At 40.0% G+C, this 17749-nt stretch overlaps 1 protein-coding gene across 1 annotated transcript in view; it reads right to left on the reverse strand.

Moving 5' to 3' along the window:
• BRIP1 (BRCA1 interacting helicase 1) overlaps positions 1–17749 on the reverse strand; it is a 137844-nt gene that overhangs the window by 82009 nt on the left and 38086 nt on the right. The window contains exons 8-14 of the mRNA XM_067472146.1: positions 14611–14832; positions 14145–14344; positions 12635–12767; positions 11985–12139; positions 11719–11884; positions 9606–9746; positions 5282–5443 (exon numbers count right to left, since the gene is read on the reverse strand). Of these exons, the coding sequence (XP_067328247.1) occupies positions 5282–5443; positions 9606–9746; positions 11719–11884; positions 11985–12139; positions 12635–12767; positions 14145–14344; positions 14611–14832 (1179 nt within the window). The remainder of the gene's footprint in view (positions 1–5281; positions 5444–9605; positions 9747–11718; positions 11885–11984; positions 12140–12634; positions 12768–14144; positions 14345–14610; positions 14833–17749) is intronic.

Below are 17749 nucleotides of genomic sequence, written 5' to 3' on the forward strand. Positions count from 1 at the left end.
GGGAAACCTTTATCTTATTACTATGTTACAATATTATTATATATATTTTTGCCAGCCACATGACTTTGGAGGTGTCTACAGACAATGCTGGCTCTTTGGCTTAGAAACAGAGATGAGCACCAACTCCCAGAGTCGGACACAACTGACTTAAAGTCAGGGGAATACCTTTACCTAGGAGCCCCCAGTGGCGAGGTGGGTTAAACCCCTGTGCCAGCAGGACTGAAGACCGACAGGTCGCAGGTTCGAATTCAGGGAGAGGCGGATGCGCTCCCTCTATCAGCTCCAGCTCCTCATACGGGGACATGAGAGAAGCTTCCCACACGGATGATAAAAACATCAAATCATCCGGGCGTCCCCTGGGCAACGTCCTTGCAGACAGCCAATTCTCTCACACCAGAAATGATTTGCAGTTTCTCAAGTCGCTCCTGACATGGCAAAAACAAAACAAAAACCTTTACCTAATTTCTAGCCACATTTGCTTGAATCTGTGGATACAAAATCTATGAATAAGGGTGGCCGACTGTAATGATTTGAATCCCTTTCTTTCCTAAACACAGTAATTAATCGTTACTTGTTTAGGGTCTTCTCCAGATCCTTGCTCTGAGGTTCTGAGTTGAAATTGCAACGAGTTCTTGGATATTTAACAGATCCATCTTTCTAACTCTGATCTTTCTAACCCGCCGCAATGAATTTGTCTGCAAAGAGCAGGATGAGCTTTGAGCCAGAGAGAGAGAGAGAGAGCGTGGCACAATTATTGTCTAGTTTGAGATGCCAGTCCCAAGGGGCCAGGTGCATCGCTTTAAGCCTCTCAACAGCTTTCGATGCCACCACTCTGGAGGAGTTCCTGATGCACACTCAGGGCCTCCAAGGAGCCGTCCGGAGGGGGGCACTTGAGTGGCTCCCTGCCACGTTTCTGCTCTCAGGGGGAGGTGCCAGGCAATTCCTCAAGACTGGCCCAGAGAGAGTCTCCCCAGTGGATGGAAGGCCCATTTCTCTCTGCTCTCCCATTCGCTCTTAGAGCTTCTTCTCCAAAGCAGTTCTGGGAGGGAACAAACAACTTTGGAGAAGAACAAAGACACAAAATGAAAAGTCCACTAAAAGAGGAGCAAGGAAAGAAAAATACAGTAATTCAGGGGAGGGGGAACTAGCTGTAACCTAATACGACCTGGAAGAATACAGAGGCGCTGCATTTGGACATTGCCTTATTTCTTTTAAGCACAGAACAGTCTACATGCTTTCTTAATGCAACTGCTTTTGGATTGTTTCTAGGCATCACTAAAATGTACATTACAACTTACAATGTCCATTTATCTGTTTGTTCATTCGTGACTGGGCAATGCTGCTGCATTTGAGTCACCTCTGGTTGAGAAATGCAGTAAATAAATAAAAATAAATAAATTTGGTGGTCCCTCTGTAGACTTTTCCACAGCTGCATGGTATGCGGTAGACTCCTGCAGAGGTGAGAAGATCCCTCTTGTCTTTTGCTGAATGGAGCATGTGTTGGAGTCTACTGTATATTGCAAAATATACCCTATACCATGCAACTGTGGACAAGTCTCCATAGGGACCACCAACTGCAGCATTGCCCAGACACGAATCAAGGAACATGAAAGGCAATGCAGACTATAAACTTCCTGACTGTGAGAGCCGTTCAGCACTGGAACTCTCTGTCCGGGAGTGTAGTGGAGGCTCCTTCTTTGGAAGCTTTTAAACAGAGGCTGGAAGGCCATCTGTTGGGGGTGCTTTGAATGCAATTTTTCTGCTTCTTGGATTGGATGGTCCATGAGGTCTTGGATTGGATTCTATGATACTATGACCAATCCAACCAGAGAAGTCAGCCATAGCAGAGCACCTGATGAATCAACTTGAACACAGCATATTATTATTGGAAAACACAGAAATGCTGGACCACTCTCACAACCACTATGTCGGACTTCGCAGAGAAAGCATTGAAATCCATAAGCATGTGGACAATTTCAACAAAAAGGAGGAAACCATGAAAAAGAACAATATCTGGCTTCCAGTATTTAAAAAAACTCTAGAATCAGGACAATAAATAAAGAGCAACACTCAGAAAAGAAGAATTCCAGACAGGAAACAATCAGCGCCAACTAACACCTCCCAACAAAGGATTCCCCCAGGCAGAAAGCAGCCAGGCTTTGAAGTAAATAAAAAGCAACACTCAGAAAAGAAGGAATTCCAGACAGGAAACAATCAGTGTCAACTAACACCTCCCAACAAAGGATTCTCCCAGGCAGGAAGCAGCCAGACTCTGAAGTAAATAAAGAGCAACACTCAGAAAAGAAGGAATTCTAGACAGGAAACAATCAGCGCCAACTAATATCTCCCAACAAAGGATTCCCCCAGGCAGGAATAAGCCAGGCTTTGAAGTAAATAAAAAGCAAGACTCAGAAAAGAAGGAATTCCAGACAGGAAACAATCAGCGCCAACTAACACCTCCCAACAAAGGATTCCCCCAGGCAGGAAGCAGCCTGGCTTTGAAGTAAATAAAGAGCAACACTCAGAAAAGAAGGAATTCCAGTGATATCTGTGACACTGAATCTGCCCAAACTTGGATTTGGTGTTAACTGGCTTGTTTAATTTACTGTTTAATGAATTATATAATGTGTATTTTATGATTTTTAATGTTTTTAATATATTTTGGACTGTTTGACGTGTTGATAGCATCATATGGTGCTTGTGTGAGGCTGCCCTGAGTCCCCCTTCGGGGGGGAGAAGGGCGAGGTAAAAATGCATAAAATAAATTAAACAAATAAGCTGCAAAGCTATTCAATGTTAATCAAGGTGGCCAATTGCAAAATTCACATTTGCCTCCAACAGACAAGAGTTCTTTCTCCCATCTTGGACATTATTCCACAGATATATAAACCCCTCTTGCCTAGTTTCCAACAGACTTCACAACCTCTGAGGATGCCTGCTATAGATGTGCGTTAAACGTCAGGAGAGAATGCTTCTGGAGCATGGCCAGACAGCCCAGAAGACTCACAGCACCACGGTGATCCTGGCCATGAAAGCCTTTGACAACAAACATCTGAGTTTATAAAATATATATACTTCCAACTTTTCTCTCTGTGTCTCAAAAGTGTTATGGGATTCCTTTGCATGTGAAAAAAACACTTGGGGGAAATCCCAGGCCCAAATTCCAAGTATCCAATAAATATCCAAGTTCTGTGGAGACTTGCTGTGTATGCAGCAGGTCCCTTCTTCTGCTAGCTGTTTTTTAATTCTACAGTCCAAGGTGGTCACCTAATGGTCATTCTCAGTAACTACAAGGCCTCCTTTATTTTTCGTGCTAGGACGCAAGAAGGATAAAGAGCTGACCATCTCTTGACACAAGCAAGAACCACACGAGATCATGGCAAAAGAAGAAATCTGAGGGATTATAATCTTCCATGAGAGTAAAGGAAAAGCCCATGACTAACAAAGCTGGTCTGACGCCAAACAGATTTTAAGCAAGAGTTATAGTCATCACTTTCAGAGCACCATCGCTACACATAGCACCTAGATCTTTAAATATCCTCAAGCGTGAGCAAGACATTCTCAATTGCGGGAGAATTTCCTGACAAGCTGTGTTTGGTATGTCCAGCAACGAAGGCCAAACCAAGATGGCTTCTCTTGTGTGTCAAAGAGGTAAAAGCTAGGTGCCAACCCCATATTTTGAAATTTTGAAAAAATAATCTATTACTATACTCCGGTGACTGTGGAACAGAACAGACAACTCTGCATCTGTATGCTTGTCTACTATGCCCTGCCTCATGTACAGAGGAAGAATTGTTGGAGGCTACAGACAATAATAATAATAATAATAATAATTATTATTATTATGATTATTATTATTATCTTTATTTGTACCCCGCTAGCATCTCCCGAAAGACTCGATGCAGCTTACAAAGGCCAAGGCCTCAATAAAACAACAATACAACAATACACATAAACCATAAAGCAAATCAAAATATTAAGCAATAACAGTAAACAGTAAAAACAATACACCGTAGCACAATAAATGCCGTTGCTGTTGCCCGTTTTTGGCCAAAGGATATTTAGCCGCCTGCGCTCCTTCTACTTTTATCAGTTCTATACTATTTGATACGAAATAAATAACTATACTCTGGTGATTTCTGAATGTTCTGGGCTCTCAATTCGTTCCCAGGCCAACTCAACATTTTGTTTCTCAAACCCGTAAAGAGCTCTATAGTTTTTTCTTTATATAGGTTTTTTTAAATATAGATTTCTATTAAAGAATTTTTTCAACAATAAATCTTTGGGAAAGAAAAACAAAAACAAAAAATACAGATTTCTTATATGCAGTGGTACTCTGTGATTTGTGATATGTTAATCAAGTGGTGCAGCAGGTTAAACCGCTGAGCTGCTGAACTTGCTGATCGAAAGGTCAGCAGTTCAAACCCAGGGAGTAGAGTGAGCTACTGCTATTAGCCCCAGCTTCTGCCAACCTAGCAGTTCAAAAACATGCAAATGTGAGTAGATCAATAGGTACCGCTCTGGTGGGAAGGTAACTGCGCTCTGTGCAGTCATGCTGGCCACATGACCTTGGAGGTGTCCATGGACAACACTGGCTCTTTGGCTTAGAGATAAAGATGAGCACCAACTCCCAGAGTTGGACACGACTGGACTTAGTGTCAGGGGAAAACCTTTACTTTTACCTTACGTCCTCAATCGTAATCCGGGGCTGTTCCAACAATCATTGCACATATTCCATAGCTGTTATTGCGCTATAGTTAATCTCCATAGGCTTGATCCCAAAGCAAAGTTTTTACTTTCCTTCTGAAGGCCAGGAGGGAATGGGCTGCTCTGGGAGTTCCACAGCCAAGGGGCCACCACTGAGAAGGCCCTGTCTCTCATTCCCACCAGTCGAACATGCAAAGGAGGCGGGACCGAGAAGATCTTAATCTCCAAGGTGGTTCATAGGTGGAGATACATTCAGACAGGTAAGCTGGGCCGGAACCATTTGTATGTTTTATGTTTAATGCAGCATTGAATATTGCCAATTTGGAAACCACTCTGCATCTCCTCCGGGGTTGAGATAAAGCAGGATCAAAATGCAATACAAACATAAATAAACAAATAATTGGTGTTTTCTTTTAAAGCGATTTCTATGTCTCTAAGCATTCTCCAATTACTTGGTATAAATAGATGAGGAACCGAAAAAGCCAGAGCAGAAAGCTCCAATAATAATACTCAAACAGGTTTTCTTGTGGACGGACGGATGGACAGTGAATATCTCTAGCAGATGAGTATTTACCTTGTATGATGGCAAAAAGCATAAAACGCCATGGCTGATGGTCTGGCAAACCGAAAGCAGAAGCTCTCCCACTTCGTCCTGGAATTCAAAGGTTTCTGTGTGCTGGAAAGTGGCGCATAAAGACCTGCCTTTGGGACCGGCTCCAACAGTACCAACCCACACCTGTTGGGAGAGAAGTTTTATTACTGGCCTTACTACAGGGAAGAGGAGGTCAAAACAGGTGCAGTTGAAGACTTAAAGCTGTGTTTCTCAACCTGGGGGTTGGGACCCTGGAGGGGTTGCGAGGGGGTGTCAGAGGGGTCACCAAACACAGTATTTTCTGTTGGTCATGGGGAAGTTTGGCCCAGTTCTATCATTGGTGGGGCTCAGAATGCTCTTTGATTGTAGGCGAACTATAAATCCCAGCAACTACAACTCCCAAATGTCAAGCTCTATTTTCCCCAAACTCCATCAGTGTTCACATTTGGGCCTCTTGAGTATTCATGCCAAGTTTTGGTCCAGATTCATCATTGTTTGAGTCCACAGTGCTCTCTGGATGTAGGTGAACTAAAACTCCAAAACTCAAGGTCAATGCCCACGAAACCCTTCCGGTATTTTCTGTTGGTCGTGGGAGTTCTGTGTGCCAAGTTTGGTTCACTTCCATCGTTGGTGGTGTGCACAATGCTCTTTGATTGAAGGTGAACTATAAATCCCAGCAATTACAACTCCCAAATGTCAAGCTCTATTTTCCCCAAACTCCATCAGTGTTCACATTTGGGCCTCTTGAGTATTCATGCCAAGTTTTGGTCCAGATCTATCATTGTTTGAGTCCACAGTGCTCTCTGGATGTAGGTGAACTAAAACTCCAAAACTCAAGGTCAATGCCCACGAAACCCTTCCGGTATTTTCTGTTGGTCGTGGGAGTTCTGTGTGCCAAGTTTGGTTCACTTCCATCATTGGTGGGGTTCAGAATGCTCTTTGATTGTAGGTGAACAATAAATCCCAGCATCCACAACTCCCAAATCAAATGCCTCTCCAACTGCATCAGTATTCAAATTTGAGCTTATCAGGTATTTGGTCCAGTGAATGAAAAGACATCCTGTATATCAGATATTTACATGACGACTCATAACAGCAGCCAAATTACAGTTGTGAAGTTGCAACGAAAATAATTTTATGAAGAATTGTATTCAGGGGTCGTGGCATTAGGAAGGTTGAGAGATATAGAGGAAGAGAATATAGTAAATTAGATTATTAGAAATGTTCATTCTAAAATCTATGGGTGAATTAAATCAAGGTATTTATGAGGAAGGGCAGCCCAGTGTCAGATATTCAAGCAATCCCTGAGGGCAACCAGCAATTCCTTCCAGGCGAATAGGCTGTCAGACCTACTACTCTCATTGCCTTTCGATGAACAGGAGCTGGAAAGTGGACAGCCTGATTTTTCACCCCCTATTTTCTGTCCACTAGTATAACAAGACAGTTAAATCTTGTCTCCTGTGCTTTACTAATAATATAATATAAAATATTGTATAGTATTATAATGTAATACAATACAATTATAATGATACATTGTCTCCTGTGCTTTACTAATAATATAATATATTGTATATACATATCATATTTATAATATCATAATGTAATACCATATAATACTAATAATAATAATACAATATTATAATTATATATTTGATATTACATGTAATATTACTAACAATATTACAATATAATGGTGTAGTACAATATAGTAATATATAATACTAATATTGTACTATGCTAATAATTTAATATATTGTATGTATATATATTTTGTAAGCCGCTCTGAGTACCCTTTGGGGTAGGAAGGGCGGCATATAAATGTCGTAAATAAATAAACAAACAAGATTATATGGAAACTACATGTTCTTATTTTACTCGTTAGATAGAAGTATTGTTAATCACTTGAGTGCCCAACGAAAAAGAGAATGACATTTCTTCAAAGCTAATTTGAAAAACCAATTTTAAATGACGTTTTACAAGAGATTCAAATACAAAGCCAGATTCAAAACCAGCTTTGAAGACCAAAGACCTTATGAAATCATATAATGTCTCTGGATGTTATCAGGGGTAAATAGTTTTCTAAGACCTACAGATGACACTCGCTGGAACACCTCAGCAAGCGAGAGTCCAAAAATGGCAGGCTCAAACCCAGAACTTCAACCAATGGCTGATACCAGATGAGAGACTCCCCCCTGGGCACACAGAAGACTGGGCGACTTGGAAGGCACTGAACAGACTGCGCTCTGGCACCACGAGATGCAGAGCCAACCTCAAGAAATGGGGCCACAGAGTGGAATCCACGACATGCGAGTGTGAAGAAGAGCAAACCACAGACCACCTGCTGCAATGCAACCTGAGCCCTGCCACATGCACAATGGAGGACCTTCTTGCGGCAACACCAGAAGCACTCCAAGTGGACAGATACTGGTCAAAGGACATTTAATCAACTACCAAACTCGCAAATTTTGTATTTTGTCTGTTTGTTTTGTTCTATTAGAAATGTAATACAGTTGACTGGTTGCCCTGACACGACAAATAAATATCAGGGGTAGCAAACACATTGCAGTCTTGTAAGGAATGTCTGAAGGAGAAAGAAAGGTGTGTGAAAAAAGTGAATAGTAGCTTAATGTGAAGGGCTGTCATGGCTTTGAGATCGTAAAAACGAGGTTACAAAACTTAGGGAGCGATCACTTCACGATTTTTTATCAAGGGACAGAATTATGTCGCATAAACATGTGAAGGCAAAGAAGCTGACAGATTGGACTGTGCCTACAGAACCATATTTAACAATCATTTACTTGTAAGAGTGAGGGGGTATTTGCTTTCTGGAGGGGAGCATCCAAAAAACGACACCTCCAGCTGCCGTCTGAAGGGAACAGCCCATCGGCCTCCTTGTGCACAAAACAGGACACCGTCTATTTAGTTAGGAATCTAAAAATATTTTTCTGCAAACACAGATATTGGCTCTGGTCCAGTTGTTTATTTATTTATTTCCGAATACCTGACTTTTTCCTCCGAGACTCTGCAGTAGGAATCTACCAACAATTTTCGCTGTTTCCCTAACATGGAATTCTATACGATATCTGAGTATTGTTGAAAGAATCTGTATTTGACGCTTGCTATCATTTAAGACAATTTAACAAGACAGCAGTCTGCATTTAGGAAGTAAACATTCACGTTGATTTTGCACTTTTTTTTGTGTGACTTCAGAAACTGCAAGTCGCTTCTGTTGTGAGAGAATTGGCCGACTGCAAGGACATTGCCCAGGAAATGCCCAGATGTTCTACCATCCTGTGGGAGGCTTCTCTTATGTCCGCACAGGAGAAGCTGGAACGGATAGATGGGGGCTCACCCCACTCCCCAGATTCAAACCACCGACCTTCAGGTCAACAGTTCAGCTGGCACAAGGGTTTAACCCATTGCGTCACCGAAGTCTCCTGACTACAATATGAATTACAGTTCCTAACAGTTCAAAGAGATATCTAGGTATATCAGTCTAACAGCTAGTTTTCTAAGATCTACAGAGACACTTGCTGGAACACCTCAGCAAGTGAGAGTCCAAAAGTGGCAGGCTCAAACCCAGAATCTCAACCAATGGCTGATACCAAACGAGAGACTCCCCCCTGGGCACACAGAGGACTGGGCAACTAGAAAGGCGCTGAACAGACTGCGCTCTGGCACCACGAGATGCAGAGTCAACCTTCAGAAATGGGGCTACAAAGTGGAATCCTCGACATGCGAGTGTGGAGAGGAGCAAACCACTGACCACCTGCTGCAATGCAACCTGAGCCCTGCCACATGCATGGAGGACCTTTTTGCGGCAACACCAGAGGCACTCCCAAGTGGCCAGATACTGGTCAAAGGACATTTAACCAACTACCAAACTGACAAATTTTGTATTTTGTCTGTTTGCTTGCTTTGTTCTGTTAGAAATGTAATATAATTGGTGGTTGCCCTGACACGACAAATAAATAAATAAATAAACAGTCTAACAGCTGAGAAACCTAACTGCCTGGCATGAATACTAGTGGATATTTACCACTAAGGAGAATATTGACTCAAGCAAGTTTTCAACTCTTCTCAAGATCATACTTTACAAAAGGTTATGATTTCTAACAAGGTCATGCCTTTCCAAAAGATCCTTTGGTTTTTCCAAAAGGTTATGAATGCCATTTTCCAAAAGGTTATGGAGATTTATATTTCCCAAAGGAAACAGCCTGATAAAACTATATTGTAGTAGAATCTTGGTTCTATATATCACTCTTGATCACAAAGGTAAATCCGCCCATGAAGGAAACAGCCATACCTGCGAGTTCTGAATGACATGGTTTGCTTCAAGCTGAATGGAAAACTTCACACCAAGCTCAGAAGAAAAGGAATCCATTGGAGAAAGGGTCCCGGAGGTCAAAACAATGGATCTCACATTTCCGCTCAAGTCAGAGAAGGCCTGCGGAGAATGAAGAGCCCAATTTAACTCTTAAAAATGCCTGTTTATAGGGCTAAAAGGAGATTGCAAGACACCCAATCACAAATCATTTACATCAATACTTCCTAAGCCATCGGAAGTGGGGGACCTGCATTTGTTTTTATCATGTGCCAAAAAACAACAACCTGGCACCATATTGGTATCGATTGGCTACAACTGTTCCTTTCTTTCATGTACAAGGAAAGTTTTAGTTCGGATCCTCACTACTTCCAGCTAAAAAGAATACTCTGTATATACTCGAGTATAAGCTGACTTAAATATAAACCGAAGCACCTAATTTTACCCCCAAAAAACTGGAAAAATGTTTTGACTCGAGTCTAAAGCTGAGGGTGGGAAATGCAGCAGCTGCTAGTCAATTTCAAAATAAAAATAGATAACAATAAAACTACATGAATTGAAGCATCAATTGGTTAAATGTTTTTGGATATTTACATAAAACTGCAATTTAAGATTGTCCAACTTTGATGAAACCATTATCTAACCTCCTTCAATGTAAATGTGCTTACGTATCATTCAAATAATAATAATGAGAGGAAAATAATAAATGTGATAACAATAACAGTAATAGAGTAAAATAATGGAAATGTAATAATAACAGTAATAATAGAGAAAAATAATAAAAGTAATAATAACAACAATAATAACATAAAATAATAAATATAATAATAGAGTAAAATAATAAATATAATGATAACAGCAATAAAGTAAAATCATAAATGTAATAATAATAGAGTAAAAATATAACAATAATAAATAAGAGTAAAATAATAAATGTTATAATAAGAATAACAAATAGAGTAAAATCATAAATGTAATAATACTAGAGAAAAATAATGTAAATGTAATAATAATAGAGTAAAAATATAACAATAATAAATAAGAGTAAAATAATAAATGTAATAATAATAGAGTAAAATAATAAGTGTTATAATAAGAATAACAAATAGAGTAAAATCATAAGTGTAATAATACTAGAGGAAAATAATGTAAATGTAATAATAATAGAGTAAAAATATAAAAATAATAAATAAGAGTAAAATAATGTAATAATAATAGAGTAAAATAATAAATGTTATAATAAGAATAACAAATAGAGTAAAATCATAAGTGTAATAATACTAGAGAAAAATAATGTAAATGTAATAATAATAGAGTAAAAATATAAAAATAATAAATAAGAGTAAAATAATAAATGTAATAATAATAGAGTAAAATAATAAATGCTATAATAAGAATTTTGGTCATGTCAGGAGCGACCTGAGAAACTGCAAGTCGCTTCTGGTGTGAGAGAATTGGCTGTCTGCAAGGACGTTGCCCAGGGGACGCCTGGATGATTTGATGTTTTTATTATCCTTGTGGGAGGCTTCTCTCATGTCCCCGCATGAGGAGCTGGAGCTGATAGAGGGAGCTCATCCGCCTCTCCCGGATTCGAACCTGCGACCTGTCAGTATTCAGTCCTGCCAGCACAGGGGTTTAACCCACTGCTCCACCGGGGGCTCCATAATAAGAATAACAAATAGAGTAAAATCATAAATGTAATAATAATAGAGAAAAATAATAACTACTATTACTACTAGTAATGATAATAATAAATAGAGTAAAATAATAAATGTAATCAAAATAATAATAACAGAGTAAAATAATAAATAACTTTGACCCGGGTATCAGCTGAGGGGGACTTTTTCAACCTTAAAAAAGGGGCTGAAAAACTTAGCTTATACTCAAATATATACAGTAAGTAAACAGGGATGCAATAGCCAGGGCTTCTGCAAACGAAAACTTAAAGAACTTTCCCCCAAACCACCATGAGATCTAGGAGAAACACAGAACCTTCCGGACATTACAGGACGAACAAACAAGTCAGTGGGACTCCTATATTTCTCTATGGGTATCGGCCCCAACGCAGCCATACTGGACCCACAGGTCATCTTACCACAGCTGGATTCAAGCACCAGAAGTTGAGATTATGCACTGGCACTTTGTGTCGCGACTTCCTTTTCGATCGGGCAAAAAACCCTTTTGCATCTGGAGCATCCGCTGGAGTCACATTTGTCCAGGCGTAGGTTTGCTGCAAAGCAACTCTGTAGTCATCTGCAAACCTAAAACAAACACAACTCTGTGATCAAAGGCCTGAAATATACGTGCAACATGAATGTGTGCATATAATCATAGTGGAAAGAAGGAGGTCACTTCACTGACCTGTAGTTCTCTCGGAAAAGATACTGCAACACCATGAATAGGCCTTTGAGGACGATCTGAGTCGGAGGGCTGATAACCGGAATAGAAATGACTTCTTCTCCGCCATGGAAAAGGGGTACTTTTTCTTCTTTTTCCAGAACAGCAGCTAAATGTCGCTAGAGAACAGATAGTAGATCCATAATTTAAAAAGGCTTCCACTGTTACATTTTAATGCATTTGTTTATTTATCGATGTGGATATGCGTGGCATCGAACAGTTGCCTTCGTAAGGCTGCTCCGAGTCCCCTTTGGAGTGAGAAGAAAAATAACTGTACAAGTGTGGTAAATAAATACATAAATGGATGTAAAATTTGTGGGTGTTTTTCCCACCACATCATCCAAAACTGGAGAATTTGCAGACTAAAAAAAACTACAGCTAGGAAAATTCTATTTTGTCTTTTTCTGCGACTCCCAGATTGTAGTCCCAGTTCAAAACACTAAGGATATCTGATTTTGGATTCGTTAGCACTTGGATGGGAGACCAACAGGGGAAACCTGGGACCTCCAAGGTAGGGATAGGAATAACTTTGCCTTAAACCATGTCGAATCATAGCGGAAACATTGCTGAGAATGTGGACAGACGTAGTATAAGGCAATTTCCTGCATTCTTACCTGCAAGAAGGGGAATGAAGCATTCGTTATTCCCATAGTGTGGAAGAGTGTCACCATTTGCCTTCCACTCCAGACTTTACTAGATGTCTCATAATCTCGTTCTATCAACTGACCACAGGTTTCCTTTAACCAGCTGGGAATAAAGAAATACAACAGATAACCAAGGCGATAACATGTTTATAGTGCGAGGAGTTGTGTTTTGTAGGAAAAAATTGGATCCCTTAAAAAGAGTATTTTCCCTGGAATTGTTTTCTCCCTGAAATTGTTGACAGAACGAACTGTTCGACACTTGCAAGGCTAGGTTGTGCCACACATTGAGACAGCTAATGCAAACGACTATGACATTTGGCCGACCAGATAATATGCATATTATGGGGACTACGGATGCTTCACCTGATCTAATTACTAATGATTAATATACTGTATATACTCAAATATAAACCTAGTTTTTCAGCCCTGTTTTTAGACTGAAAAAGCCCCTCTTGGCTTATAGTCAAGTCAAGATTATTTATTATTTTACTCTGTGGTGCAGCTGTCTGGGTGTCAGCTGCATTAAGATCACTTCTGACCAAAAGGTCATGAGTTTGAAGCCAGCCTGGGTCGGAGTGAGCTTCCGACCAATTGTGTTGCTTGTTGTGGACCTTTGCAACCTGAAAGACAGTTGCATCTGTCAAGTAGGAAAATTAGGTACCACCTATGTGTGGGGAGGCTAATTTAACTAATTTATGAGGCCATAAAAAAGATACCAGCAAAGCACTGCAGCAAAGCATGCGGGGAATGCGGAAGTACTTCATCAGTGTGGCAGATGGACGATGAAAGTGACAGCTCCCCTGGCGGCCAGAAAAAAGTTAAATAGCCTCTGACTGTCTGTATCTGTTGTGTGTCTTTGGCATTGAATGTTTGCCATATATGTGTACATTGTAATCCACCCTGAGTCCCCTGTGGGGTGAGAAGGGCGGAATATAAATACTGTAAATAAATGTAAATAAATAAATTGTTGTAACATTTATTATTTTACTCTATTATTACTACATTTCTAATTTAACTTTATTATTATTTCATTTATTATTTTACTCTATTATTACATTTATTATTTTACTCTATTATTACTGTTAATATTACATTTCCTTTATTTTACTCTATTATTATCATTACATTTATTATTTTACTATGTCATCCTTACTGTGATTGTGTTTATTGGAATGTTTTTTTTTCTCTTTTAATATTATTTTGATAATGCTGTTGTTGTTTGTTGTATATGTTTTGATTTTATTGCTGTATTATGTTGTCCAGACTTGGCCCCATGTAAGCCGCTCCGAGTCCCCATCGGGGAGATGGTGACGGGGTAGAAATAAAGTTGTTGTTGTTATTATTATTACTATTATTATTATTGGAAGGATAGTAAGCACATTTACATTGAAGGAAGTTAGAATAATGGTTGAATCAGAGTTGGACATCCTTATTAAATAGCCGTTTATTAATATCAACTGCTGAATTTTCTGTCTCTTACTTTGTCAGACTATAGCACACGGCACGCAACGGCTCGTGGTCCTGTTTCCTGATGTTGTTGTTGACCATGGCGTCCAGCTCTTCTCTAGCCATTTGGAGCTGAGCTTCTGTCACACTGAAGCTGGCTGATTCACGGGCACAGTCCTCAATGTTGTGAGCTTCATCCAAAATGACCACCTGGTCCTTCAAATTAATTTCCATCTGCCAAAAAAAAAATGCCTGGATATTATCTTCAACTTCATAAAGCCAGCAAAAATATTTGAAATCAAATACATGGGGAATTGTCTTCCTTCTGGTGGTTGGCATGAGCTAGCATTAATGGATTATTTCCTTGTTTAATATTCATTTGAAATCGAATTCACTAATTTTAAGGGGTTTGGTGGCAAATGTAAGTAAACTATACTATAATCAAACAGCATTTATTTAATTAATGGAAGCAAACTCAGTTTGCTCTGCAATATACTCACACTTTCCCTTATTTGTGGGTCTAAAAGGTAGTTGTAAGGACAAAAGACAATGTCCGCTGGCCCCATAAGTTCCCGAGCAGCAAAATAAGGACATGCTCGGAGCTTCTTTCCCAAGCGCACTAGATCTTCAATGTCCCAGGTTTGGTATTTCATTTGGGCAAATTGAAAGAGGTGGTGCTCACTCAGCTTATGGGCTCCATGGTAGAAAGAACAAGACGTACCCTGGAAAAAACCAATTTTGACACATATATTTCACTCCATCCTGTTCCATTACTTATTTATACCCCACTCCCCACCCCCACCAAAAAAAGCTAGCTTACAAAAAAATTAACAATGACAAATAAAGACACCTGTGGTTAATGAATTTGAAACCTATGATTAACACAGCACCTTTTAGAATTCAAATATTAAGAGTAAAATATAAAAGAAGAGTAGGTTGCTATCAAAAGACATTTTTCCTGTAAAACAAAACACAATGCCAGATTAGAAATAATTTTGTAAATTTGTATTTTTGGGAAGTCAAGAAATCAAATATTTTGGGCCAATGTAGATTTAATTGGAAATTATGGTTTATTTATTATTTATTTGTTGATTTATTTATATGCTCTCTCTCTCTCTCTCTCTATATATATATATATCCCGCACTTCTCAACCCCAAAGGGGACTCAGAATGGCGCACATAAAAGCACATTTTGATGCCATACATTACATACAATACATATCCAGCAAATAAAAACATATACATTAAAATACCCGCTAAAAGGAGCCCCCAGTGGTGCAATGGGTTAAACCCTTGTGCTGGGAGGACTGTTGACCAACAGGTCAGCAGTTTGAATCCAGGGAGAGCGGGCTGAGCTCCCTCTGTCAACTCCAGCTCCCCATGCAGGGACATGAGGGAAGCCTCCCACAAGGATGGTAAAGCATCGAACATCCAGGTGTCCCTTGGGCAATGTCGTTGCAGACGGCCAATTACATAGAATCATAGAATCATAGAATCAAAGAGTTGGAAGAGACCTCATGGGCCATCCAGTCCAACCCCCTGCCAAGAAGCAGGAATATTGCATTCAAATCACCCCTGACAGATGGCCATCCAGCCTCTGCTTATCTTGTTTTACACTATTATTATTATTATTATTATTATTATTATTATTTACATTATTTTACTATATTATTATATTTACATTATTTTACTATATTATTACTGTTATTATTACACGTATTATTTTACTCTATTATTTTTATTACATTTATTATTTTACTCTAATTATTATTATTATTACATGTCCACCTTGGAGCCCCCAGTGGTGCAATGGGTTAAACCTTTGTGCCAGTAGGACTGCTGACCGACAGACTAGTGGTTTGAATCTGGGAAGAGCAGGTTGAGCTCCCTCTGTCAGCTCCAGCTCTCCATGCGGGGACATGAGGGAAGCCTCCCACAAGGATGGTAAAACACCAAACATTCAGGCATCCCCTGGGCAACGTCCTTGCAGACAACCAATTCTCTCACACCACAAGCAACTTGCAGTTTCTCAAGTTACTCCTGACATGGAAAAAAAAACACCACTAAAAACCTATCAAAATTAAAATGATTAAAATCACATAATCCAATATCGTAGTTCAGGCCATTCCAGTTACCATTGCACCATTCCATGTTCACATATTGTATCAATCAATTATCCATAAGCTTGGTCCCACATCCAAGTTTTCAGGGTTTTTTTCCCTAAAGGTCAGGAGGGAGGGGGCTAATCTGATGTCACTATGGAGGGAGTTCCACAGCCGAGGGGCCACCACTGAGAAGACCCTGTCTCTTGTCCCCACCAACTGCACCTGGGAAGGAGGCAGGACCAAGAGCAGGACCTCCCCAGAAGATCTTAATTTCTGAGATGTTTCATAGAGGGAGATGTGTTCGGATAGGTCAGCTGGGCCAGAACCATTTAGGGCTTTATAGGCTAAAACCAGCACTTTGAATTGTGCTCGGTAGCAGACTAGCAGCCAATGGAGTTGATGTAACATTCCCATGTTCATCTATAATGTGCTACATCTTATGTTTCTTTATTTGGACTAGTTTCAAGCACCTCTTCTGACTCTGATTTCCCTTTTAAATGGTTATTGTGAGAGGTGCCACATAATAAAACAACGTGACACCTCTCACAATTGCCATTTAAAGGAAAATCAGAAGTCCTTGAAACGAATACCACTTGGAAGCTCTCTAGGGCTTCCTGAACACATGGAGGCTGATAAGGAGAAAAGAAAAGCCACTCCATGTTAAGGCTGTAACACAACCCAAAGGGGAGACTGGCAATTGAAGTGTTATCACGCTCAGGGCCCTCTTCCCTCACAAATTGTCAACAATCCGTTTATCAGCCAGCTTTTTGCAATATGGTCTCATGGTGAAAGGAGGATAATGAGAACAATGAACATGACAGTGTTAATGTGTCCTCATTACCACTGTGGTTTACCCTCTGGGTCTGAAGAAGGGAGGGCAGGGAGACTTCACACCTTGTTTGCACTTGTCAAGGCCAAAAGTTGCTCGAAAACTAGAGAAAAGGAAAGGGAGTTTGTCAACAGCAGTGATGGTGAACTCCACTTGGGGTCTGTCAGTGAGGTTGGCTTTAGTATTGATCCCACTCAGAGGGCTGGCCAAAGACCAAGAAAGAAAAAACTGTTCGGCTCCAAAGGGCTTGGAGAAGGTTAAATGAAATATAAAGTAGTTATGGGTATGCCCACCATTAAGCAATCGAAGAAAAGACAAACTCTATGCATGAAGAGAAGTAATTAGGGTTTCAGAAAGATAACATAATACATCTTTCTTATAATCAACAGCAATATGAGTTTGCTTTTAACAGTCCATAGTCTATATGGCGTCTAATGCAGTCTGAAGTCCAAAGAATCTCATGGCTAGAGATTGTGGTGCAGCTGGCTGAGTGTCAGCTGCATTAAGATCACTCTGACCAAAAGGTCATGAGTTCGAAGCCAGCCCGGGTTGGAGTGGGTTTCCAACCAATTGTGTGTAGCCTGTTTTCAACCTTTGCAACCCGAAAGACAGTTGCATCTGTCAAGTAGGAAAATAAGGTACCACCTTAAAGTGTGGGGAGGCTAAATTAACTGATTTATGAGGCCATAAAGAACACTCCAGCAA

The sequence above is a fragment of the Anolis sagrei genome, chromosome 11 (genome assembly GCF_037176765.1).
Source record: "Anolis sagrei isolate rAnoSag1 chromosome 11, rAnoSag1.mat, whole genome shotgun sequence".
Lineage (NCBI taxonomy): Eukaryota > Metazoa > Chordata > Lepidosauria > Squamata > Dactyloidae > Anolis > Anolis sagrei.